We start from the raw sequence: 24,738 nt of genomic DNA on the forward strand, positions 1-24,738 counted from the left end.
CCCTTCCTCTCTTAAGTCAATTTTTTTTTTTAAAAGATGTGCTATCTTCAATAACTCTTCTCTATCTTCAATGACTGGTCTTCAGGAGCAGTCAGCTATACTAAAAGGAAGGGCCATAGTGATGGAACCTGCCTAGAATGTGAAGTTATTGCAGAAGAGAAATAGACAGGGTGCAAACTACATTTCTACATTTTATTGAAAAGAGAACAAAGGGGTACACAATTTCCCAGAGAATTTAAAACCAGGCCTCACCTTGTATGAAGATGTATTGCCATCTTTCCAGCTCGGAACCACCACGTGAAGCACTTGGTAGCATTGCAGATTACAACCAGCGGTTTGAAGAATTGTGCCCACGTCAACAGCTATCCCTTGTGCAGCTTCGTACAATTCCTTCTGGAGATTTGGCCCAGCTTTTGCCAAGAGGGCCCGAGAAAGGGGCTCAGTATTAAGGTTGAGATCCCAAGGAATGGTGTTGACAAGAACTTCAGCCTAAAGACAAAACCAAAAATTTGTTTCAAATTCTAACAAAAAGCATTCATCAAGGATTACTGTATTTGAGCCATTGGACTTGGCACAATGAGGACAACTAAAGATGACTGTTTTCAGAGACAATACCACCCAAGACAATGTGTTATTAGAAACTTATTTAGGTTACACTTCAGGACAAAAGAGAGCTGTCAAAAAGTGGGATCACTGAAGGAGCCGGAGTAAGTGTCATCGGTGGCCAGTGAGGACCCCCTGCGTGAGGTGGGCCCTTTGGGAATAGTTGAAGCAGGCAGGGAGAGATAGGGAAATCATTCAGAAGGGGGAACACATGCATGGTGAGTGTGAGCTGTTGAGCTGGTAGACAGCTTGTGCAGCAAAATGGTGCAAGCCAGGCTGGCAATGTTACCATGGGGGTAGACTGCAGAGGACCTCAAGTGCCAGGCCACCTGGACTTCCCAGCAGACAGTGAGAAGCTATGGAAGCGTTTCCAGCAGGACATGTGAGCAGATTAATCAGCTAGAGTAAGATACGAAGAGAAGAAAGGAGAGGCATGTGACTAAGTCATTTTCAAAGCTTTCCTGCATGGGTCATGGACAAGAAACAAATGGCATGTACTGTGGCATTGGAAGCCAAACCTCCATGGGGGAAAAAGGAATGGAAGGAATAAAGTATTATTTAGTGTTCAAGATGGACAGGAAATGGAACTCATTCCAATTACTGATTCACGATCAAAGAGTTTCTTGCGTAAGTATGTGTTGTTGTGGGTTGTTGTTTTTTTTAAATGAGAAACAAAATCATTATAATATTTTTGAAAAAGTGCCTGAACAAAATCCAATCATGCCTCTACAATTTGTTAGCTTTGAGAGTTGGGCAAATTACTTAGCCCCTCTACGTCTCATTCCTTCAACTCTTTGAGAAGAATAATAATCCTGGAATCTACCTCATGGCATTGAATGAGAAAATGCAAGCCAAGCACTTACCATATTACTTGGCACATGCTAAGTAATCATTGTTATCAATTATTCTTGTAATTATCATTTAAGCTTTTTATATAAGGAAGATGATCCACAGAATGGGAAAAAATATTTGCAAATCATAATCTGGTAATGGACCTGTATCCAAAATACATAAAGAACTCTTAAAATTCAGTAATAAAAAGAGAACCCAATTGCTGTAGATGGTTTGGCTCAGTGGAAAGAGTGTCAGCCTATGGACTGAAGAGTCCCAGGTTCGATTCCAGGTAAGGACACATGCCCGACTACAGGCTCCATCACCAGTAAAGGGTGTGCAGGAGGCAGCCGATCAAGGATTCTTTCTCATCACTGATGTGTCTGTCTATCTCTCTCCCTCTACCCTCCTGTCTGAAATTAATAATTATTTAAAAAGATAATCCAATTTAAAAGAGGAAAAAGGATGTCAGCAGATATTTCTCCAAAAAAGATAGGCAAATGGCCTTCCCTAGGAATCTCTCCAAGGCCTGCCCACAATCCTCAAAGTAAGGAAGGAACATCAGGCACAGCAGGGGCTTCCAGGGCTATTCCCATTACTTAGAGCCTGTGTTGAAAAGGTTGTTAAAACATTTTTAAAAAAACACATCACCCCCTGGTAGACCTACAACAACTGTCCCCACATAATACTCACACCATTTCCAGGTGCAGATTGGACTTTCCTTCCCACAGTTTCTTACTGGTGCTGGGTGCTGATTGGCCCTCAGACTCAGGCCTCCAGGCTCAACCTGGTTCAGCTCCATTGACAAGATTCCTGTCTTCTGTCCCCATTCTACACTCTAATTTTCTATATCTGCTATCAATAAATTTGATAGGAAATTAACATCAGATTTGCCAAAATATGACAGCAACAAAGGCCCTGAATAAATACAGAGAGCCTTGTAATTGTCAGCTATTATTGCGGATTTTCACATTTACTGGGAACATGGTGATCTGAATACACTTCCAGGTCCCACACATAACTGGCCACTCTCTATCCGTAAATGCTGTGGTGAAGCAGCCCAATTTTCTAAGGAAACTTGTTTCCAGGTCAGCATGGAGAGCATGGGGTTCTCTCCCTAATTCTCCCTTGATCCTAGTCTGCCTTTGGCAACAGACTCCCTGGAGCTGCAGCACCTAGTGGGTGCTCTGTAAAAAAGGGACACTCACCATAGCATTCTGCACATCTCCTTTCACCAACTGGATCCTCAGACCGCCTGGGCACAGCAGCATTTGTCTGTTTCCATCATCGTTTCTCGGGCCCGGCTGGACTCCTGCTGGTACACTGGGCAGGGAAGCAGTACCAGGCTTGTTGTTTTTAAATACAGTTTTCACAGTTTCAGCAAAGGCCTCAACAGTCTTCCCAGCTAAATCCACAAGGTAAACCTCTTTCAAGGTGCTTCCAGCCGAGTTATACAGGAAGGTTTCCTTGATGGCCAAAACAATGGCCTCCACACACTGGGCTAAGGGAAAGCCACCGTCTCCAGAACTAATGGCAGGGATGGCTATGGATTGGTACTGGAAATTATCAGCCAAATTCAGACTTCTTTTCACAGCATTCTTTAACTGTAACACACATCCCACAACATCATTGCTGTCCCACTTGGGTCCTACTGCGTGGATGACCTGGTGGTATGGGAGCTTCCCTGGTTTCGAGATGGTGGCATGGCCAGCTGGGATCTTACCCTTTTCCTTCACTATCCGGTCACAGTCTGCTTGGAGCTCAGGGCCAGCTGCCTTTGAAAGAGCAGCAGCCAGGCCCCCACTGAGATCGAGGTTCTCATTGGCAGCATTCACCACCACTTCTACAGGAAACCGTGTCAAGTCGCCTTGCTGTACAATCAGTGAGACTCTGGGGGTCAATTCTGTCCGACAGGAGCACTTCTGCCCATCACTGCCACCTCCCTCCTTCTGTTCTTCATTCTGCAGTAGTTCCACAAAACAACCAAATGACCGTACCTCACGTTTATAATACCATGGTCTATCCCGGAATGACTGGCTGGCTCCTGGCTTATCAATACTGATGCTTTTAACACAAACTGTATCCCTGGCTTGCTTGAGGAGGTTCATTCCCTCTAGGACTTCGGCCTTTGAGCCAGTTAATAAAATGCCTTTTGGTTTGTTCCTAGGATTGAATTCTACCTGAACATTTAGCTTGTTCATCTTTATCTTTTGCAAGAATAGCTTCTTCTCTGCCTTTAAATAATCAATAACTAAGGGAGGCTTTACTTCAAGGAATCTCTCTATTTTTGTTTTTCCTCACAAAGTCTAAAAGGATGTTGTAGATTTCATTTACTTCTCTCACACAGCCTGCAACAATGACCTCAGCTGTGGTTCCTGAAGTTAACTCATTGATCATTACAGTCTTTGAGGAGGAATTATGTTTCTTAGGCAAATTGTTAGTGATGGCTTTCCATTTCTTGCTGTTCAGAACTTCCCTGTCCTCAACGACTATGCGCTTATAACTTAAGGCACTGAGCATTTGCTTTTCAGCTTCTAATAGGACTTCAGAAGAACAGCTGGTTAAGAAAACAGTTGTGCCCTCTAGCTCATAAACTGCAAGAATTTTCTGTGCTATCAAAAGAGACTTGGAGAGTTCTGAACAGTTGACCTGTTGCAAAAACTGGAAAACCTCAGGGGGAAGTTGAATGCTTTTCTGAACCATGGTGAACACCTTTTCCTGGACTTCACACTTTGCTTTATACACATCTACACCAAGTCCTTTAAAGCACATGTGATGGGTGGCTTTGTCATAAAAAATCTCCATCTCTGGGTACTCCCTGCGGAGACGCTCCTGTACACCGCTATGGCACAAAAGAGAATACTTTCTTGGAGAAATGGCCACTTTCTCCTTCAGACTTTGCTTTTCTCTTTTAATTTTTTCAGTGGCCTTTTCTATTAATTCCTTGATTTGTGGCTCAAAGTTTTCTACATCCTCTGATTTCCCCACTAAGGTTACAATCCCCATATCTGTATCAAACTCAATCAAAAGTCTTTCATCTTCTAAGTCATTTTTCATGATGTCCCACACTACTGGATCCACTTTAAATGGGGTAACTTTAAATCTAGATCTGATGCTGAAGAAGGCTGTGGAAGCATCTTTCTTCCAGTTCTTGATTCTTTTTCTTCCTTGATTGACTAAAGTGGCTGCAGGTCTAATGGTAATTTCACCTTTGAGGGGATACCATGATAGCTCACTGTGAGAAAGTCTCACTTCTTCATTTATCTCCTCAATCAGATGATTCCTTTTGTGTAAGAACTTCCATAAACAAAGATCCAAAGATTCTTTAAATGGTGCTGGAAGCTTGATCAGAGGCTTCTCCTTTCCATACAAAGCTGTGCCCAAAGAGGTATAGTATGGAAACACGGAGAGCGGCATATTATTGAGGTCAAGCTTCTTGGTCATGATGGTGTCTAACACTTAAAAGGAAAGAAATAAAATAATGTAATCCCAGGGTAATATGTTTCAAATGAAAACAAACAAAATTCTCTTATGTATGTGTTGTGTGTGTGGGGGTGGGGTGGGGGGGAGAACGGATCTTAGTATCTGTAGAACTCAGAAGTTACAACATGGTATTATTGATTTCCTCTCTGAAATCAATAAAAATAAAATAAAATCCTTAAAAATAAACAAACAAAGAACAATAACTCAGGCTAGTAAAAATTAGGTAACTCAAATAGGGTCCTTAAAAGGGCAGCTCTACTCTTAAAGTGCTCAAATATAAATTCATATGTATTAACGCTGCACAGGTATCCCTTGTGTAATGGAGTAATTACTTTCTGGCCAAGATCACTGTATGGTGAAACTCTGTTATGTAAATTCTACTTTCTGTTTTTCTGATAACATTGATAAATCACCACCAGGTTAAGAAATAGATATGACTTTGGTCACCAGCAGGGATACTGTTTGCGCCAGTGTAAAGAATATTTTGGTGCTTAAAGCCAACCTTGTCTAAGAATCATGCTATGTGCTGTTTCTTGTGCCTCTCACAATTTTAGGTTTCATAGATAACTTAGATTCTATTATTACTTCTAAGGGGAGGAGCATAATAATTTTCATAGCTTACTAAGTGTCAGACACTATTCTAAGTGCTTTACCCATATTTAATTAATTTAATCCTCATGACAACCTTTTGAGATAGAGACATTATTATTATCATCACTATTTGCACATGATAAAACTCAGGCTAGCCCTTGCCAGTTTGGCTCAATGGATAGAGCATCGGCCTGTGGACTGAGGGGTTCCGGGTTCGATTCTGGGCAAGGGCACATGCCTGGGCTGTGGGCTAGTTCTTCAGTGTGGGGTGTGCAGGATGCTGCCAATCAATGATTCTTTCTCATCATTGAGGTTTCTATCTCTCTATATAACTATCTCTCCCTTCCTCTCTGAAATCAATAAAAATAAAATAAAAACCTTAAAAATAAACAAACAAAAAACAATAACTCAGGCTAGTAAAAGTTAGGTAACTCAAATAGGGTCATGTAGACTGTAAATATCTGAGCTAAGATTTCAATCAGTATCTGTTTGACCCCAAAGCCCACACTCTTGCCCTTCTACCAGGCATTCCAAACCAAGGTCATCCTCAAAATCATCTGATCCCAGCCCAGAGATTGATTTGGCAAGTCCTGAATCTCCCCCATTCCTGCCACAATCAGTCTTTTGCCACATTTACTGGGACTGTCGCTAGAATGGTATATGGGCATGTCTCCTTTTCACAAAACTCATTTTGTGGTAGTTATTAGACAGGTACAAGGAGTCTAAGAAGGAAAGGAATTACGATGAATTCCAGTAACAATTTGGATTAAAATAGCATCCTTGTGGAAAGATGTTAAAAATAACTTCAACTGGGGAAAGAACTAAGTTGTCAGCATAGGTAAACACTTATACTTGCTGCCTCTCACAACCACATGAAAATTACAACTAACAGGCAGAACAACTACCACCCAGGACCACAGGAAAGCTGGCTGGGTGGAAGTTTCACAACTAAAGAGGTTAAGAAAACTCATTGAGACTGGTAAGAGGTAGGGAGGTGTGGAAACTGATGGCACCTGGATGTGCTGCTCTTTTAATCAGGAGGGAGATACAAGCTCCCGCTTGCTCTGAACTCCAGTTCCAGGCGAGATTCTGGGGGACGCAGACACATACAGAGAGAAACTGGACTGCCTGGCATTGGGACAGGAATGCAAGGGTGGCTTTCTCTCAGAGGTGCTCACAGCAAATTACTGTTCCTGCACAGGGGCATGGGATGCAGAGACCCACGGGCCTCTTTGGTGTAGGGGTGACTGGTAGCCATTGCTTTTTGCTTTGCTTTGGTGATGTCCAGAAACCCTATCTCATCCAATTTACAAGTCCACCCAAGCTGTGCGCTTTGGTTCTTGCATATGAATGGCCTGTACTTTCTCTGCCTAAAACCTGTCAAACTAGAGCTGGGTCAGAGCCCCAGAGCTTCCAAAAGAAGGCCTTGCTTCACAGCTGGGCTTTGTTTGAGAACTTCCAAATCCCATACAACAAGGAGGAATCTGCAGATGTCTCTGTAACTCCTGCTGGGTGGCCCCAGACAATGGCTGACCTTGAACCTCCTTGGAGATCCAAGAGCCAGTATACCCACTGGTCAGTGTGAGACCATACTGGGTTACAATTCTTCACATCCATAAGAGACACACTCAAGGGGAAGACTCAGTGAGCATCAAAGTCCCAGTGAAGCAAGTCCTGCCCATAAGTGTGTCTCCTGCACAATAGATCTTCCAGAGTAGACACAGCTGGTCGTCACAGCCAGTTGGCCTGGCGGTTAATTCCTCCCATTGACACCAACAGCAACCAATGGTTAACTATAAGAAGACTGTACACACAGCCCACAAGAGTGTCCACCTCAGGTAACTGGGAGGCTCAGCCAGTGGACCTTATAGGACACCTACTACAAAAGCCACTCTAGCAACTCAAGGATACTTAGCAACTACCCAGTAGATAGAAACAAACATAGGGAAGCAGCCAAAATGTGGAGACAAAGAAATAAGTCACAAATGAAAGAAATGGAAGAAAGCAAAATACTGGATATAGAGTTCAAAATCATGGTTATAAGGTTACTCAAGAATCATCTAGAAACATCCAAGAAATTTAGTGAGACCTTCAAGAATATGGAGATATGGAAAAGGACCAATCAGAAATTAAGCATACAGTGACTGAAATAAAGAATAATTACAGAAATTCAACGGCAGACTAGAGGATCCCAAGAATCAAGTCAAAGACTTGAAATACGAAGAAGCAAAAAACATCCAACTGGAAAAGCAAAAAGAAAAAAGAATCCAAAAATATTAAGATAATGCAAGGAGCCTCTGGGACAACTTTAAACATATTGATACCAACATCAGAATTATGGGGGTGCCAGAAGTAGAGAGAGAACAAGATACTGAAAACCTATTTGAAAAAATAATGACCGAAAACTTCCCCCACCTGGTGAAAGAAATAGACTTACAAGTCCAGGAAGTGCACAGAACCCCAAACAAAAGGAATCCAAAGAGTACCACACAAAAACACATCATAATTAAAATGCCAAGGACAAAAGACAAAGAGAGAATATTAAAAGCAGCAAGATAAAAACAGTTCATTACCTACAAGGGAACACTCGTATGATTATCATCTGATTTCTCAACAGAAACTCTGCAGGCCAGACAGGAGTGGCAAGAAATATTCAAATTGATGAATAGCAAGAACCTACAAGCAAGATTACTCTACCCAGCAAAGTTATCATTCATAATTGAAGGTCAGATAAAGAGCTTCACAGAGAAGAAAAAGCTAAAGTAGTTCATCACCACCAAGCCAGTATCACATGAAATGCTGCACCCACTGATCATGTGAAATCGCTCCGATTAACTTCTGAATGATGGCCCTGACAGGGGGAAGGGGAAGTACTGAAACTTTCTAGGAGCTTATGTGCTTCTGAATATTTCTTTACCTAAACTTGTTGAAATTAACTTGAGAATTTTTGCCAAGTGTACATCTAAAAAGCAGCTAACCTCTTTTTAACACAGTATTTCCAGAATTCTAAGAATTATATTATTTTTCAGTTATCCTAGGTAGAGACCTTAAGAAAGAAACTTTATATCTTTCAACAATGTGGCATTACTTCTTTAATGTTTGAATCGCTGGACACCTTAAGTAAAATATCCCAGATGAACAGGATAACTAATTGGATTACCAAGGAAATATTTGAATAAAAATAAAATACATCAGAATTCAACTGATAACTATAATAATATCTTCTAACATATTTAAATTATGCCAGGTAAGGTGTACAAAATCAGGCTAATAAACATTACCTTTTCTGTCAAAAAATTCTATCAGAGCTGAACTCTCTTCAGGAAAATATTCAATACTGACAACTCTTCCCCCTCCATTTTGAGGATTTTCAAATAAACATTTTAAATTATAGGAGTCAACACCAGGTGGCAGGTTTTCAACTCTGATTGTTTTTGTCATTTCCAAAAGTCTTGGAGAGAGCTGAAGTTGTATCACTGAGTGATGAGTGGCACAATCTTCAACAAATTTCATGGCATCTGCAAACCAAAATTAATCAATCAGAAAATTATATCTTTATATTATACTGAAAATATCTGAATTAATAGAGATAAAGAAAAGGACTAAGCACTCAATTTTTAGGTGCAAGATTTTAATTCCTAAATGTGAGCTTACTTGCCTAAAATTCCCAGTCTCTGAAAAATAATGCATCTATGAATGTCTTACCACAGAGTTATGTTCCTAGCTCCGTTACAGCCCACTCAAACCCTCCTTGATATAACCACCTGAGTACTCTCTACTATTCAAATTCCTCACTTCACCCCTTTCTCAAGTCTTTCAATGGCTCCCCATTACCTGCAGGCATGAGTTCACACTCCTTAGGTAGGTGAAATAGGTTCTTTGCTATTTGACTTCAAATGAACTTCTAAATATCACTTCTGGTTATTTGATGCCATTCATTTTATTTTCATACTGCCACAGAAACTAGTCATTATTGTGAAAACTCATTCTCCTTTGCCTTTGTTTATATAGTTTCCTGTGCTTGAAATGCCTTCCTCCAATTTTTTATCTTGGTCCTATTCCTCTTTCAGGACTCAACCCAATAATCTCTTTCAAATAAATAAATATCGATGCTGGGCCCACATTGTGTCAGGCACTGTGCTAGGAGCTGGGGAGAGAGAGTGAGGAATATAACATGTTTTTGAACATTCACTTTCCAGGAGGTAGGAAGTCTTGGAAGCAAGCAAGTGGTCTATTGTGGAATCACATGAGGCCAGAAGACGAATATTGGCACTCAGACAAGGATTCCGGAGTAAGTAGTCACCAATCTGAGTTTTGAAGGATGAAGAAGAGTTTACCAGATAGATAAGGGAGGAAGCATTTCAGGCAGAGGGAAGAGCAGTGACATGCAACATAGTATAATTGGGACCTGACAGCCTGGTACTGTTGGAGTCTAAGCTTCATAGAAGGATATAGGCAGGACAAAGCCACACTGCCTTGTTTGGGTCCCCTTTCCTCCCATTCCCCACAGCCTGCTGTTCACAGCCAAGGGAGGCAGCTTCTCCTCTTCTTGATCTTCACTGTTCATTTATGTATTGGATTCCACCCTGCCCCATAGGAGTTCCTCTGAAGCAGGGAGCAAGTATTATTCATCTCAGCAACAACAAAATCTTGAATTACTACTATTGCACCTAGACATGTGCACATAGTAGGCATGCAAAATTTTTCCTCAATAAACAAAAGCAGGTCCATCTAGTTCTACCTGTATGAGAAATAATCATACAGTTGATTTCAGAATAGCCCCCTTATTGAGTCCTTACCATGTCCTTAACAGGAACTATGTTAAGAGCTTCTCAAACATTATTTCTTTAATTCTCACAGAAACTGAACAAGGTAGGTATTATTATCCCCATTTTATAGGTGAAGAAAGCAAAGCACACAGTTGACTGTAACTTGGCCAACCTCAGTAATTACTTAAATGTTAAAGCTAGAATTTTTACTTCATGGCCTTGCTCTTTCTTTTTTATCCTGACCTAGGATACATTTTTGTTGACTTGAGAGAGAAAGTAAGGGAAAGATGAGAGAAACATCAATGTGAGAGGAAAAAATCAACATCGAATCCACCTTTCGATGCATGGGATCACATTCCAACCAAGTGAGCCACCTGGCCAGGGCATGACCCATGCTCTTAATGAACCATTCCACTGCCACAGCTATGGAATAGCGAGGGCTTGAAACTGGAAAATGTCCTCATTTTCCTGGAGATGACTCTTCCAACTCACAGCCTCCTCCCACAGATCTCAAAGATCACTCATTTTCTGAATCACATGGACTTACTCTCCCTGCTTATGTGGATGACCATGAAAACACTGAGAAGATATATGGTAAAGGGGATAACAGTACAGGCTAGATAGATGTATCCAGGTCTTCATTTATTAACATCTCTACACCTCTGTCTCCTCGGTATAAAATAAGAAATAATAATAATCATCTCAAAAGATTGTTGAAAGGAACAAATCAATTAATACATGTACACATTTTAGCATAGTCCCTGACTTGGAGTAACAGCATTTGATATTTGCTAGTATTATAATTATTACTTTAAGTGCAGTTTGGTAACACAGATCAATATTTACTTCCCTCAATGAGGTAACACGTGAAAACACTCACTTTAAGACCCTTGGACTTCACTTAGATTTTCATGTATGTGTATTCTCTCTCTCTCTCTCTCTCTCTCTCTCTCTCTCTCTCTCTCTCTCTCTCTCTCTCTCTCTCTCTCTCTCCTCTCTCTCTCTCTCTCTCTCTCACACACACACACACACACACAAACACACACACACACACACAAAACTCATACAATAAATTTAATTTATTAAACATGCCATAATTTGGATTCACAACAAAATTGTTTCTTTCAAATAAAAAGGATCTATATTCACTTGGAGTCCTCTCTTACCAGCTTCTAAGAAGAGTCAAACTTTCAGAGACATTCCATTAGCTGAGAGTCCCAAATCCCAAATGTGCTGTGCAAAGAAGACTGTAAAGAAGGGTCACTTCATCTTACCTAAGTATTTTCGAAAGGTAACTACTCCAACATCAAAATCTTGTATCACTTCCACTTGAAAATCATCACTGGACAGGCCACTTATGTTCTGCACCAACAAGGTTAGCATAATATCATTCACATTTGCTTTGAGATTTTCAAATGCAACCAAAGAGGGAATATTTTCACATTGCTTTGGGATAACTTCCATTTTTTCTGATCTTCTCTTGATAGACATTTGTGTATCTTCTGATGCATCTGATTTTAGGGATAAAAAAGAGGTCAAGGTTTTATAGTTCTCTACTGTGATTTTATCAAAGTAAATTATCATAAGACACTGTCTTCTTTCCTTCCCAACCTCTTAGCTAACTCAAATAAAAACAGATCTTAAAAGGCTTTTAGCTTAAATGAATTATTTTGATGATGTTCAATTTTATTACACCTTTTTCTGCTGACATATATTTCTATCACAGCACCATAGTATTATTATTGAACCAGTATATCAAAGGCAAGGAACATGTTTATGCATCCTGATATTGCTAGCATATGGTATATACTTGAGGCTCAATGAGTGTTTGTTGAATTGGAGATTTAGTGCTTGGACCACTGGAACAAAGCAAGAATATCTGATGATGCCAAACATGAGCACAATCTAACACTTTATGCTCTGAAAAGGAGTACTTCCCATCACTAAAGTGAAAAATGATGCTTACACTGAATTACTAGGACATACACAGAGAAATTAAAATGGCTTAGAGGGCTACATGTGTACATCAAACTCAGTGAGTAGCAATCACTCCAGCCAGCTTGTTCCTCCCATTGTTGACCATAAGTGAGTTATACATATACATAAAGTCAGTCTCACTCTATGCTTCATCCATTGCAGTGAAGCATGATGGGTATAATAGGTTCTTTAAACATTCTCTGCTCAATATTCAGTTGAAGCCCTTGTTATGTTGAAGGTACTATATAGATATGTGGAGAGGGGTACACAAAAAAGCATTAGATAAGGAACTTATTTTTCTAATGGACATATTCAAGAAAAATGAAAAAAGAAACTAATATTTGTAAATGTTTATTATGGCAGAGTAAAATGTCATGTACTTGTCAACTCCATTTTGTTTTCTTTCTGGGAAATATTGCCCAGACTTCCTACAATTAAATTCCTATTGTAGGGTTGGTGTGACTAATGGAATATGGGGAAAAGGGATGAGTTCCACTTCCAAGCATGACCAATACGTGTTTCCTTCATATGAATCTCCATTCTCTATTGCAGTACCTTGGAGGCCATGTATCAAGGAGGCCTATATTCCCAAATGACTGCATGAAGCAGTCTAGACTCTGCACACCACCCTAGCTGTCAACTACACTGCACTATAATCTGGGAAGTTGTTACAGCAGTTAAATCACCCCAAAACACACACACACACACACACACACACACACACACACACACACTCATGCCAAATAAGAAATAGCTTGAGGATTCAATAGCAACATAAACTAGCATGCAATGCGACAGGTATGACAAACCAGAATGAGTACTGGTTGGGGTTAAGGCTCTATGAGTTCAACTTCTGACTCCACCACTCTTTAGCCATGTGACCTTGAGCACATCTCTTAATTAAAAAATGAGAATATTGCCCTAGCCGGTTTGGCACAGTGGATAGAGTGGTGGCCTGCAGACTGAAGGGTCCCAGATTTGATTCTGCTCAAGGGCATGTACCTTGGTTGTGGGCATATCCCCAGTAGGGAGTGTGCAGGATGCAGCTGATTGATGTTTTTCTCCATTGATGTTTCTAACTCTCTATCCCTCTCCCTTCTTCTCTGTAAAAAAAATATTACAAAATATTTTTTTAATAAAAATTAAAAAATGAGAGTATTGGGCGGAGTGTATGATGAGAGCCTTGTTAACCCACTATTAGAAGTTTCATCACAAGAGAGGTATTGCCATAAACAGCACCAACAATTAAGTCAGGATTCCAGAAAAGAGAGATAAAGAGATTGGCTGGCTTGGAAAGGCTTTAGAGAAGAGAGGAATCTGAGTCGATCTTGAAGGGTCTATTGAATTTAGGCAGAAAAAAGTGGAGTAGATAGTACTGTGAGCACCAGAATATGGGCTGAGTATTGTGTTGTTTCAAACTATTTAGGAAATGATTATCTGACCAATAGAGCTCAAGGAACTCTCATGTATAGCGATGTAAGAAATGAGGCCAGAAAAGTCAGCTTCATCCAGAATGTGGTCTGGGCTTTATCTTTTTAACAGACTCCACAGCAGCCACTAGGTGTCAGGCTCTATCTTATAGCAGGTGGGAGGAAAAGCTGCTGCTGTTCTGGAGGGTTGCACCCCCATCCTGCATCCAGCATCAGAAGCTTTCATCCACTGAGGACCCACACCTTCCTGTAGTGGCTCCTGAGGACAGCACTTTCCACACCCAGTGCTCAGAAACTGACTTAGCCACACACAGCACCCACTGACACGTCATGTACTTGCTTCTCGATGGCAGCTTGGGCACAAGGGGCTCTAAAGGTCACTTCATCACCTTCCTCCAGGCCCCTCATAGCCCTCCACTCAAAAGGTGTCTCCCAGTCCCCACAGAGAGCTGTTTCCATCCTCCTAACCTGAGCCCTTAGGTGGCTCCCCCGAGTGTTCACCCTCTGAACAGCAGGCTGAGAGTATAAAGAGGATGCAGCCCAAGCCATCGCCAAGCTGAGAAAAACCTGCCTGGTGAAGTAAAGAAGATAAAGATGATGTCTACAAGGGCCATCTTTAATCAAAGCAAAACTGCCTCGTGAAGGCCAGTCATCTCAATTGAGACCTTACCTGGTTCTTTGGCATCTTCTTTGGTCTTGGATTCCTGAAATTCAAACAATAAAGTAGCATCAATAAATTACCAATAATGCAATTTTTTTTTAATTATTAAGAAAATGTGCCTGAGACCAGCCTGGAGATAGAGGGTCAAAAGACACAGAGTGAAGAACTCCAGCAATGATGCTTTTGAGTGTCCCCCGTGTGTAGTGGCACCTCCACTTACTCAGAACAATATATAACTGGTGTTCAGGGCATGAGGTAAGATCTACATCTTTCCCCCATTTAACACTTATTGAGTCTTTCCTATGAACACTGCACCATTTGCTTTATACAACCCTCACAACAATCCTACAAACCAACGAGGTGGATACAATTTTTATACCATTTTAGGAAATACTTAGTACATGCAGTATGGACTGCTATCTCCTCAAAACAATGTAAAAGTAAAACAAATACAACACGTTCCAGGTTAAGAGCAACCCAAAATTTTATCTCAAACCTCCCTTATTATAACCTTAATTCTTGACTTTTCCAAAAGTTTGTAAAATCAAACAAAAAGTGCCTCCACCTTCATTATTGCATACCTATCCCACCACATGTATATGTTGCATTTCTCACTGCAGTTTGATTTATATTGTTTGTTCCACTAAGTGTTCCTCATTGTGTTTCCCATCCCCCACACCTTGGGAGAACTCCCTACTTCCTGGCTACTCACTTCTTTACTTACATTTGATGGAATTTTCTCTTTAGAGGCATCATGGACTTCATTTGAGGCTGGAGGCAACTTGACCGTTAACTTAAATGTTCCTTTTCCTGGCAATGCTAATTCATGGTTCTCTCTCTCCAGAACGTTCTGCCGAACTGAAATATCAACAAAACAAAACAAAAAAAAACAAAAACAAAAAAGAAAGAAAGAGCAGAACCATCAAGCAATATTTATTAACAAAATTATTCCATATTTCCAAAGCATTTGTCAAAATCATTCAATTACTCAGTTATTTCTCCAAGAGAGGCCTATGTGGTTAAAAAAAAAAAAAAAAAAGGAAAAGAAAAGAAAAAAGGAAAAGTTTAGCAAGCAGACATGGATTTGAATTCTATATTTATTATTTTTTTAGCCTTAAGTATTTCCAAAGCTTCAGTCTTCTTGTAAAATCAGTAATTAATAAAGATTGTATTATATGGGTGTTACATGGATTAAATTGAAGAAACATAAAGAATTTACTATACTACCTGATGCTCAGTGGCACTCAGAAAAGGAGCAATATTCATTGTACAGTAAAGGCAATAATTGAAGCATTCATTATGGTAAGCAGTGAAGATTGGGTGCTGGGACATGGCATGATAAAAGCCAAGTTTTAGGAAGGTGACTTGGGTAACCAGGAGCAGAATGGGCAGGAGCATAATTTAAAAGTTTTTCGATAAATTCTTTAACTTGTGAAAATAAAAGCCTCCATCTGATAAGAAAAGGAAAAAGGAAGAAATGAATGGAGGGATTTTTTTAACAAATAGCATATCAGGCAGCTGGGCTGTAGTGAAAAAATAAAAGAACAGTGAACATTAGCATTCAAAAAATCCGGATTAGAATTCCAACTCTAGATGAGTGACATTGAGAAACTATCTGAACTTCTCTTAAATCAGTTTTCTCACTCAAACCAGTGGTCTGTGAATGAATTTTGTAACACACACAAGAGGTATGCAAATATAAGTTATAAGTTATAGAAGAGGCAGGCAGAGGAAGAAAGGCAAAGTTAGTGTTTCTCAGACTGTGGAGAATAGAGTGTAAATTTAGAAGTGGAGATATGATTGACATAGTCAGATGGTACAAAAGTGTCAGGGTGAAGGGGAACCTTTGAGAAGTTCCCTACTGTTCAGAGTTGCAGCCCTGCCATGAATGTTGGGTTACCATGTTGCATTCTGATATGGTTGGCCTGATGAGGCCAAGGATACAGGTAGGAATCTTTCAAAAAGAGGGTCTTAAATAGCTTTCCCACTTCAACCAGCAGGGTAGGAGGCCAATAGAATGAAAGAGACCCTCAGAAATAATATAAGAAGAAATGCTGGACTTCAATCTCACTCTTTATGGGAGGGAAGATACCTTCATAGAGACTCTTAAGGGGCTGCCCTAGCTTGAGTAAGAGCTGGAGAAGAACCCAGTGCCAGAGAGGAAGGTAAGTTTTGTAAATCAGGTTGTCCATGGACCTCTGTGGTACCTTACTTTTATTATTCCCTAGACTTTGGTAGAGTCCTATCCGGGCATTTATTTGTTTATTTATTTATTTATTTTTATTGGTATCAGAGAGGAAGGGAGAGAGAAAGATAAAAACATCAATGTTGAGAGACAATCATTGATTGGCTGTCTCCTGCACACTCCCTACTGGGGATGGAGCCCACAATCCCGGCATGTGCCCTTGAGGGAGTTTATCGAACCTGGGACCAGCTAGAGCCATGCATTTAAATGTGCCAGCCTGGCCCTGGCCTCTGCAGCTTAATGGTAAAAGTGTCCACCCTCCCATGGAAGGGCCAGGGGTTTGATTTCTGGTCAAGGGCAGGTTCCATCCCCGGGCCCCAATCAGGGTGAGTGCAGGAGCAAACTAATTGATGTGTCTCTCTCACATCAATGTTTCTTTTTCTCTCTCTCCCCCTTTTTCCCCTACCCCTTCCAATCAATGGAAAAATTATCCTTGGGTGAGAATAAATTAAACTAATAAAATTAAATTAAACAATAAAAGAAAAATGCCAGCCTGGCTCAGCTGTGTGCTCAGTGGTTGAGCTTCGACCTATGAACCAAGAGGTCACAGTTCGATTCCCGGTCAGGGCACATGACAGGGTTTCGGACTCTATCCATATAGGAGGCATGCAAGAGGCAGCCAAATAGTCATTAATATTTCTATCTCTCTCCCCCTCCCTACCTCTCTAAAATCAATTAAAAATAATTTAAAAATAAATAAGTGTGCCTTGCTGTTATGTGTGCAATATGCATGGGAACCACTACTTCAAGAGGGCAGATGGCAGCAAGATCAGTAAGTGCTCCCCAACAAGGAGAAGGCGACTTTGGGAGGAATAAGGCTGAATCTCTGATGTCCAGCCAACCTGACTTACACTACGAGCCTGCACCTGCTGTGACCACTTCCTGGTGTGGAAAGGATGGGTCTCACTGTAAAGACAAGACCTCCTGCCCTAGGACTGCCAGGGCAGGTCATTTTTTTAGCAATTTCCTGACAACTTGCTGCTGAGAAGGCTGTCTTCTGATAGGAAACCGAAACTGACTGGGACTTTCCACTCCCCAAGAACTTCTACCATAAAAGGTCATTAGCTGCAGGGATTATGGGATGTCTGTGCTGGGGGTCACAAAGGGGCCATTGGGGCAGCCTGGGGGTGGAGGTAGGGGGTCCTGGGCTAGAACAGGTGAAGGAAGATGCCTGGCAAGAGACTGAAATTGGTTCTACTTTGAGGGCTAGAACAGAATGATGTTAACATCAGAGAATTATATTTTGCACTGGTTGTATTTTTATGCTGTCTGTGTTTCCTATAATGGGCTCCCATCTTGTTCATCCAGGGGCCTCAACAGCCAGCATTCTCAAACTTTAGTGCATCAGAGTCACCGAGGGTGCTGGTTCAAAGAGCTGATCCTCTCCCACCCACCCACACTCAGGGCTCCTGGGTCTCTGGGACAGAGCCGGGCTGTGTCTGTTTAACCTGCTGAGGGTTAATGAGATGCTAAAGAAGAAAGGAGCATTGCTAAGGGCCAGAACCATGGTGATGCTAGCAGTTGGAATAAGAGTGGTAACATCCTTGAGGAAATGACTGACATCATACAGCTGCCCTTCTGTGCATTCCTTGGTGAAATTAATCCTTGGAAAACTGTGTACCTTGTTTCCATAAAGCTCTGAGCCAAGCAGGTCTCCTGCCCCCTGCCAGCCTCACTTCTTTCACACAATCTGTGTACCCCTTTCCTCTCTGGGTTCCTCTCTCCTTTCTGGATCTTTGCTTAAAGCTTTCCAATTGCTCTCATGACATTGTAAGCCTCCTTGCCTCTCCTCTGGCCCAGACACTTCTCAAATCCAGGGAAGGAAAGCGGGACTAGGGGTTGTCCACATCCTCTCCTGTGTGATTCCAATGGAACAAGAGTGAGCTCTGGGAGTGTCTGGTCATCTGCCTCCCCGTAAAGATCTGGTGGGTGTCTTAAGCAAGCAGGTGGTAGGTATGTGTCCTCGCCTTCCTTTCTTTTGTTGTTGTTATTGTTCATCCTCACCAGAAGATATTTTTTCCATTGATTTTTAGATTGGAAAGTGAGAAAGGGGGGGAGAGAGAGAGACAGAGAGAGAGAGAGAGAGAGAGAGAGAGAGAGAGAGAGAGAGAGAAGAGAAGAAGAAGAAGAAGAAGAAGAAGAAGAAGAAGAAGAAGAAGAAGAAGAAGGAGAGGAGGAGGAGGAGGAGGGGAGGAGGAGGAGGAGGAGGAGGAGGAGGAAGGAGGGAGGGAGGAGGGAGGGAGGGAGGGAGGAGGAGGAAGGAAGGAAGGAAGGAAGGAAGGAAGGAAGGAAGGAAGGAAGAAAGTTTCATGTGAGAGAGATACATCAGCACTGAATTGAACCTGAAACCCTTTGGTACACTGGCTGACTCTCTAACTACTGAACATACCAGTCAGGGCCTCCCCTTTTCTTCAACAGCAAAAGCAAGTGGGAGGAGAGAACTCAGCTGCTCAACTGCCTGTAAGGGGGGAACTTTCCCCTCAAAAGCTCACAACTCTCAACCTCCTTCATCCCAGTCTGAGGACCAGCCTGAAACCGAGGGACAGGTACCAGCAAACTTCCAACAAAGACAGAGGTGATCCCGAGCAACTGCCATCTCCCTCCAATAGCCTCTCTACTTCACCCAGACAATGTGATTTTCAGCAGGCCTCTGCCCCTCCCCAGGTGACCCCAGAACCACTGGGAAGCTCCCTGACCCCTGGGGAACTCTCATGACTCCTCCCATTGCTTATCCCCTTTCCTCCCCCAACCCTAAAAATTAACAGAAATAAGAGGGGCTCTCCTCTCCCTCCCTCTCAAATGGAGCACTGCCACTCCCACAGGATCAGTCACCAAATCCTGAACAGCACACAAACATGTCCCTTCATCCCCACACTGGCTCTCATTGTTTAAGGACTCCCTTGTCCTCACTCAGAATAACTGCAGGAATCTCTTCAAAGGTCTGATTTCCATGGTCTCTCCCAACAGAAATCAGCGGACCTATTTCCAACCAAATGCATCTCCCTGATTTGGACTTTCTTTCCCGGGAAACTTTCTCTTCCCTTAAAATCGTGTTCCCATCAACCTTGGGAGTTCTACATCTGCTGCCTTAATAGGCAGAAGACCAAAAGCACAAGAGATGTAACTCTGCCATTAGCACACTGTGTATTTCCCCATTATTGCACTGTGTAGCCTTGTCCACGGAGGAGAGAGCCTGGGCTCTCAGCGCCTTTCCTTCCACCTGGCGCGGTCCTGCCCCACCTGCACCTCTGGGCAGAGGCGGCCCTGCTGGGTTCCTAGAAGCTCAGGGCAGAGGAACCACAGGGACCCCGCATTTCTGGTCCCTTCTGCAACCCGCCAACCCCCAACTGCAGCTGCTGGAGCGGGTCCGCTGGGCGCCCCAGTCCTCCTGTCCCCGCAGGGAGAGCCCCATGGTCTCCCCTCACCCCCACCGGGCGCCACCTCACCATCAAGAGGATGGAAGAGCACCAGGAAGCGGGCTGGGCTGCCAGGTTCCTGTCGGACCTCACACTCCCCTCCTCCTGATCTCTTCGGGCTCTGGAAGTACAACTGCAACTTGGTGGTCAAGCCCTTTGGGGGATCGGAACCCCAGGACCCCTCGACCAGCAGCGGGAAGTACTGGGGCGCAGCCATCTCAGCTCTGTTCAGGGCAAGACTGCTAGTCCTACCCCCGCTCAAAGCAGTTAACTTTCCCTCTTTCACTTTCTTTTTGAGGAAAGAATGGGAGAATGGGACTCCTCCCTGCTCTTAGGTTACTGCCTCTGGCTGTAAACAACAACCCCAGATTTGATGAGTCACCTCCTTTAACCTTCACTTTCCTCTGGGGCCCAGGGCAAGGCCATCTAATATTTGGGTGTACATGGGTCCCTAAACTCAGGGCTCATTTGCCACACACATAAGCTACAGGTGAAATCAGCAGCTTTGTGTCACCAGATTTCCTGCAGTTTTATTTTTGCTTCAACAGGACATTTGACAAGGAAATAAAATAGTTCATCAAACTGTGGATCTTTAGAATAGTTGGGGTCCATTTGGGAACTTTCAACAATCAACAGTGTGAATTTTACCTCGTTTGCCTTCCTTTGCACTTTGTTCCCTGATACGCAAATATCCTATGTCTAGAAATGGGGGGTGGGAGGGAAAGACATGTTTTTTTAGGTAATATTTATAAGGTGCTATGCACTTGGGATGGATTCAACTGATGAATACAGACACAGTTCCTGCCCTCTCTGAGCTTAGGAAGCTGTGGGACAGAGGAGTTAGGACAGAGCGGAATGAGTGCTCATGGAAGGAATACATAGGTTTCACAGAATGGAACAAATTAGGAGGGGCTCAGGGAGGGCTTATGGGGAGGTGAGATGTGACCTGAGGTTTGAGAAGAGGGCATGCCATTGTGTTGTACCTGCACAGAATCACTGGCTGTTGTGGCAGCTAGAGAAGAGGCAGGGAGACCTCCAAGTGGCTACTGTATTGTCCCAGGTGAGAGATGGCAGTGGCTGAGACCAGGGTGCTGGCAGAGGAGGGCCTTCTGAGAAAAGATAGGATTCCAAATCCATACTGAAGGCACAGCTGGGGGACTGGATGAAGGATGTGGGCAGTGAGAGAAGAAGCTCACGGATGACAGATGGCATGAGCAACCAGCTGCATCTGTGATTTTCACCCGGTGTGCCACAGAATTTTTGAAACATGCAATACCTGAGTATTTAGTCAGGGTCATTGACCTCTCTTCTCTTAGTCAAGTAAAAATATGACAACAGCCAACACAACAATAGCCGTCTGGTGTGAATGAATCAAAATGTAACCTATTTTTTTTGTCAGATTGCCAAAAGATATATTTTTCGGTGTGCCCCAGAATTTAAATGATTGGATTATGTGTGCCATGAGATGAAAATGATTGAAAATCGCTGAGCTAGATCATAATGACATCTACCAGGTAGAAACACCCAGGGAGGCCAGAAAGTTGGAAAGGAGGCTAAGAATGTGTGTATCCTTGGTCCATAATACAAGAGTGTTTCCAGTGAGAGGGAGCGATTATCATTCACACACTACCAGTGCATGAGGTCAGAGAAGTGTCTCTTGGACTGCTAAGGACCTTGCAAGCACTGTCTCCTAGTCAGGGCAGGATAGAGATGGCCTTGGACAGAGGAAAGGAAGGGAATGAAGTGGAGACAAGCAAAGTCAGCTCTTCCAGAACTGTGACTGAAGGAAAAAATAACTAGGCAGCAGTTTATGGGGTTAAAAGATCAGGCAGTTATTATGTTTGTTTTCTGGCTTTGAAAATATTTTTAAGATGGAAGAGTCTTAGGCATGTTTAAATATTGGTAGAAAGAAGTGAAGGGAAGGTTGAAGATCAGGTTGTGGGGAAGGTGGGATGGAATCCTGGAGGCAGTAGTAACCTGAGGAGGGGACACTTCCCACGCACCAGGAACAGGTGGAGATGGAGTAGAGAAGTGGGGAATTCTGAGTGACTGTTGATGGAAGGTATGAAAGTCCTTCCCTGGTGGATTCTGTTTCCTCTGCAAAGGAGGTAGTGAGGTCTCTCAGATTCTGCCAAAATTAGGGCTGCTTCCCCCTGCAGGACTGGACCTGACATATTGTCCCCTAGTCAAAAAGAACCTAAATTTCAGAGATAGGCCAAAGAGAGTTCACTGGGATTTTGTTCTGATCCATAAGAATGTTGAACTGTATTCAGTTTTGTTTTTTCCCTCCAGTTTTCTACCTGCAGGTGGTGCTCATCATCCAGTTCTAACCAGCTTGGTCTTCAGGAAATGGGGAGGACCCAGAAGGGCAAGTCATAGCTCTCAGCCACACAGCAGTGACTACTTCCCCACAAGGCGTCCCACCCCAATCCACAAGTAAAATCAATGTCCTTTTTTCCCCAGAGTTTGGGGGTTCGAAACTGGGCAGAGAGTTTCTCTTTTTCCTCATATCATCATTTTCAAGAAATAAATTAGAGTGAAATTAAACCCTATATTTATGGGTGAGGCAAAAGTAGGTTTATAGTTATATGTGAAACACATAGGTTATTCTTGTATTATTATTATTTATTAATTATTGTATTAATTTTCCATATAAACAACTGTAAAGCTACCAATTTTGCCCCACCCTTTACAGTAGAAGTTTTAGCCAGCCATTGCTGTTTTTCTTTCTAGCATTTATTTCATTATCAGCAGTGTGCCTTGACATTCAAGTTCCACTCATCATCCCTGGGCAGATTGGGCAAAAGTAACAGAGGATCAGGTGGGCAGGTCTTGAAAGTCAAGGAAAGGAAGTTCTACAAGAAGGAAGTTGTTGACTGTCATCAGCCCTTGTCTTCTCTCCTGGGTTGTTTTAAACCTATTCACCCTCCCATTTCCCACAGTGTGCTTATCCTCTCTCAATTCTCCAGGAGGTGTCTGCCTCCTGAAACTCATTTCCTTCCAGGGAAGCAAGGGTCCTCTCCAGGCCTGGGAACAGTGACCTTCCAACATAGGAGTAGCCATGTTCACATGGCTGATCTAGGTTCTCCTTTCACCTCATAGCCACAGCTGATATTAAAAAAGAAGAAGAAAAAAAAGTATTTTATTGATTTCCAAGCAGAAGGAAGAGGGGGAGGGAGATAGAAACTTCAGTGATGAGAGAGAATAATTGATTAGCTGCCTCCTGCACACCTCATCCTGAGTATTGAGCCTGCAACCCAGACATGTGCCCTGTCCAGGAATCAAATCTTGTTTCATAGGTCAACCCTCAACCCCTGAACCATGCCAACTGGGAGCCACAGCTGGTCTTAATATAGAAATTACAGCTGCAGTTTTGAGCTGACCTTCCCTTTCTAAATTTCCCTTTTCAGGTTCTTACAACCTTCTATGCAAACTTCATCAGTCTCCTTTCAACTTCTCAATACTTCTTTACAAACCCTCCCCATTTCACCCATTGCAATGTACACTGGAAAAGGGTGCTTTGCCCATCTGTCTAAACCAGCGAGTTGTGAGCACCTCTTGTCCTTGTCCCTGAAACTCCTGGCCTAGGTCCCCTGAATAGGATGTGACTTTTCAAGAAGTGAAGCAAGCCATCCACTCTATTACCTTTCTGTTACCACTCCAAGTTCAGTCTGCGGAGATTTTATTTCCTGAAAACAGTGATGTGAGAGAAACAATACGTTTTTGCCCAGTTCCAGACCCCAAACTACGGAGAAGAGGATTCTGATTTTACTTGTGGTTTGGGGTGGGACGCCTTGTGGGGAAACAGTCACTGCTGTGTGACTGAGAGCTATGATGGACACCCATTACTGGCTTTGCTTCCTATGCTCATGTCCCTTTCAGGAAATTCATCTTCTTCAAACCTCCACGGTCTCCAATACCTTTCATTCTGCCAGAACAGTAATTCCTCATGTACATGTTCCCACAGGAGTCATTTAGGTTCACTGATACTACCATCGGCTGGGAAGTGGAGGGAGGCTTCTACAGAACAGTCCAGAATAAACTAGGTCTTTCCAAATTTGTGTGGGATGAAGAGTAAAGATCCTTCCTGGTGATCTAATAGGTAACCATTGAATGAGACACACATGCATTTATCTCAAAACAAGCATTAACTCTCAGAAAGAGTACAATCTAGGATATACTTAAAAAGAAAAACAATATTTTTTTACACTATGCCATGCTTGATTACCTGTGATATACTGTTAAATATTGAACAACCAGCTCTCTGGTGAAAAAAACAAAACAGTTTGCATATATGTCTTTGTTAATTATAAATTTTAAAAATATAAACATTGTATAGCACTTAATTTACAAATAATAATAAAATATTATTATTTTATTATTATTTTTGTAAATTTCAAATAATCTATGGCTGCAATTGACATAAAAGTTGGTCGATACTTTTATTCACATTAATAAGTGAAATGAAAATGAGAAAATGAAAACATATGTCTCCAAAACCGGTTTGACTCAGTGGATAGAGCGTCAGTCTGCAGACTGGAAGGTCCAAGGTTCGATTCCCGTCAAGGGCATGTACATTGGTTGTGGGCACATCCCTGGTGTGGGGTGTGCAGGAGGCAGGTGGTCGATGTCTCTCTTTCATCGATGTTTCTAGCTCTCTCTCCTCTCCCTCTCTGTAAAAAATCAATAAAATATTTTTTTTAAAGAAAAAGAAAACATATGTTAGTACTTC

At 42.3% G+C, this 24,738-nt stretch overlaps 1 protein-coding gene across 1 annotated transcript; it reads right to left on the reverse strand.

Moving 5' to 3' along the window:
* Positions 1-177: 177 nt before the first annotated feature.
* Positions 178-20,278, reverse strand: PARP14 (poly(ADP-ribose) polymerase family member 14). The gene is given in 8 exon segments (XM_036445770.2): positions 178-489; positions 2,643-3,723; positions 3,725-4,892; positions 8,790-9,026; positions 11,552-11,788; positions 14,355-14,388; positions 15,070-15,203; positions 20,037-20,278. Coding segments are annotated over 8 exon segments (3,375 nt in total). The 5' UTR covers positions 20,224-20,278; the 3' UTR covers positions 178-192.
* Positions 20,279-24,738: the final 4,460 nt, after the last annotated feature.

Source organism: Pipistrellus kuhlii, unplaced genomic scaffold, assembly GCF_014108245.1.
Source record: "Pipistrellus kuhlii isolate mPipKuh1 unplaced genomic scaffold, mPipKuh1.p scaffold_m20_p_2, whole genome shotgun sequence".
Lineage (NCBI taxonomy): Eukaryota > Metazoa > Chordata > Mammalia > Chiroptera > Vespertilionidae > Pipistrellus > Pipistrellus kuhlii.